The sequence below is a fragment of the Aptenodytes forsteri genome, unplaced genomic scaffold, assembly GCF_000699145.1.
Source record: "Aptenodytes forsteri isolate BGI_AS27 unplaced genomic scaffold, ASM69914v1 Scaffold644, whole genome shotgun sequence".
NCBI classification, from domain to species: Eukaryota; Metazoa; Chordata; class Aves; order Sphenisciformes; family Spheniscidae; genus Aptenodytes; species Aptenodytes forsteri.
In genome coordinates this window covers 1-1,026 of record NW_008795444.1, presented here as the reverse complement: position 1 = coordinate 1,026, position 1,026 = coordinate 1, and the positions used below count along the sequence as shown (strand labels likewise).

At 65.9% G+C, this 1,026-nt stretch overlaps 1 protein-coding gene across 1 annotated transcript; it reads right to left on the bottom strand.

Moving 5' to 3' along the window:
• Positions 1–11: 11 nt before the first annotated feature.
• Positions 12–453, bottom strand: LOC103900441 (ryanodine receptor 1-like; the record flags this gene model as incomplete). Its single annotated transcript, XM_009281125.2, has 2 exons — positions 12–145; positions 260–453. Coding segments are annotated over 2 exons (328 nt in total), but the record flags the coding sequence as incomplete, so codon positions are not given.
• Positions 454–1,026: the final 573 nt, after the last annotated feature.

The following is a 1,026-nucleotide window of genomic DNA, read 5'->3' as shown; positions in this document are numbered from 1 at the left end:
CACCCACCCACCTGGTGACGTAGTTGACCAGCCCGGTCTGGAGCAGCAGGTCCCGCCGGGGCAGGAGGTTCTCGGTGATGAGGTTCTGGTTGGAGCGGACGGCCACGGCGTTGCAGACGCAGAGGGAGCAGAGCACGTCCAGCACCTTGGGGGGGGGGGACACACACACACGTGACACACGACGGGGGACCGGGACACGCCTGCACACGCCTGCACACGCGTGTGCGTGCCGACCCCGGGGGAGGAGACCCCTTCTCACCGTGTGGTTGCGGCCGTGCTTGTCCAGGAGGGAGATGATGGACTTGATGTGGTTCTCCTGGATGATGTTGAGGACCTCGGGGCTCTCGATCAGGACGCAGTACAGCACCTCCAGGATGCCTGCGGGGGGGACCCCCAGCCCCACAGGAGGGTCCTCAGCCCCACAGGAGGGTCCTCGGCCCCCCGTGAGAGGGTCTCCAGCCCCACAGGAAGGTCCTCAGCCCCATACGAGGGTCCCCGGCTTCATATGAGGGTCCCATTCCCCGTGCAAGGGTCCCCAGCCCCATACGGGGTCCCAGTCGCCGTGCAAGGGTCCACGGCCCCATATGAGCCAGAGGAAGGTCCCCACCACCCACAGGAAGGGTCCCCAGCCCCATATGAAGGTCCCCAGCCTCATGCGAGGGTCCCCCAGCCCCCCGGCGAGGACCCCCAGCCCCACATGAGGGTCCCCAGTCCCATAGGAAGGTTCTCAGCCCCATAGGAAGGTCCTTAGACCCCATGCAAGGGTCCCCAGCCCCATATGAGGGTCCTCAGCCCCCATATGAGGGTCCTCAGATCCCATGCAAGGGTCCTCAGCCCCATATGAAGGTCCCCAGCCCCGATATGAGGGTCCTCAGACCCCATGCGAGGGTCCTCAGCCCCATATGAAGGTCCCCAGCCCCGATATGAGGGTCCTCAGACCCCATGCGAGGGTCCTCAGCCCCATATGAAGGTCCCCAGCCCCATAGGAAGGCCCTCAGCCCCCACAGGAAGGGTCCCCAGCCCCAT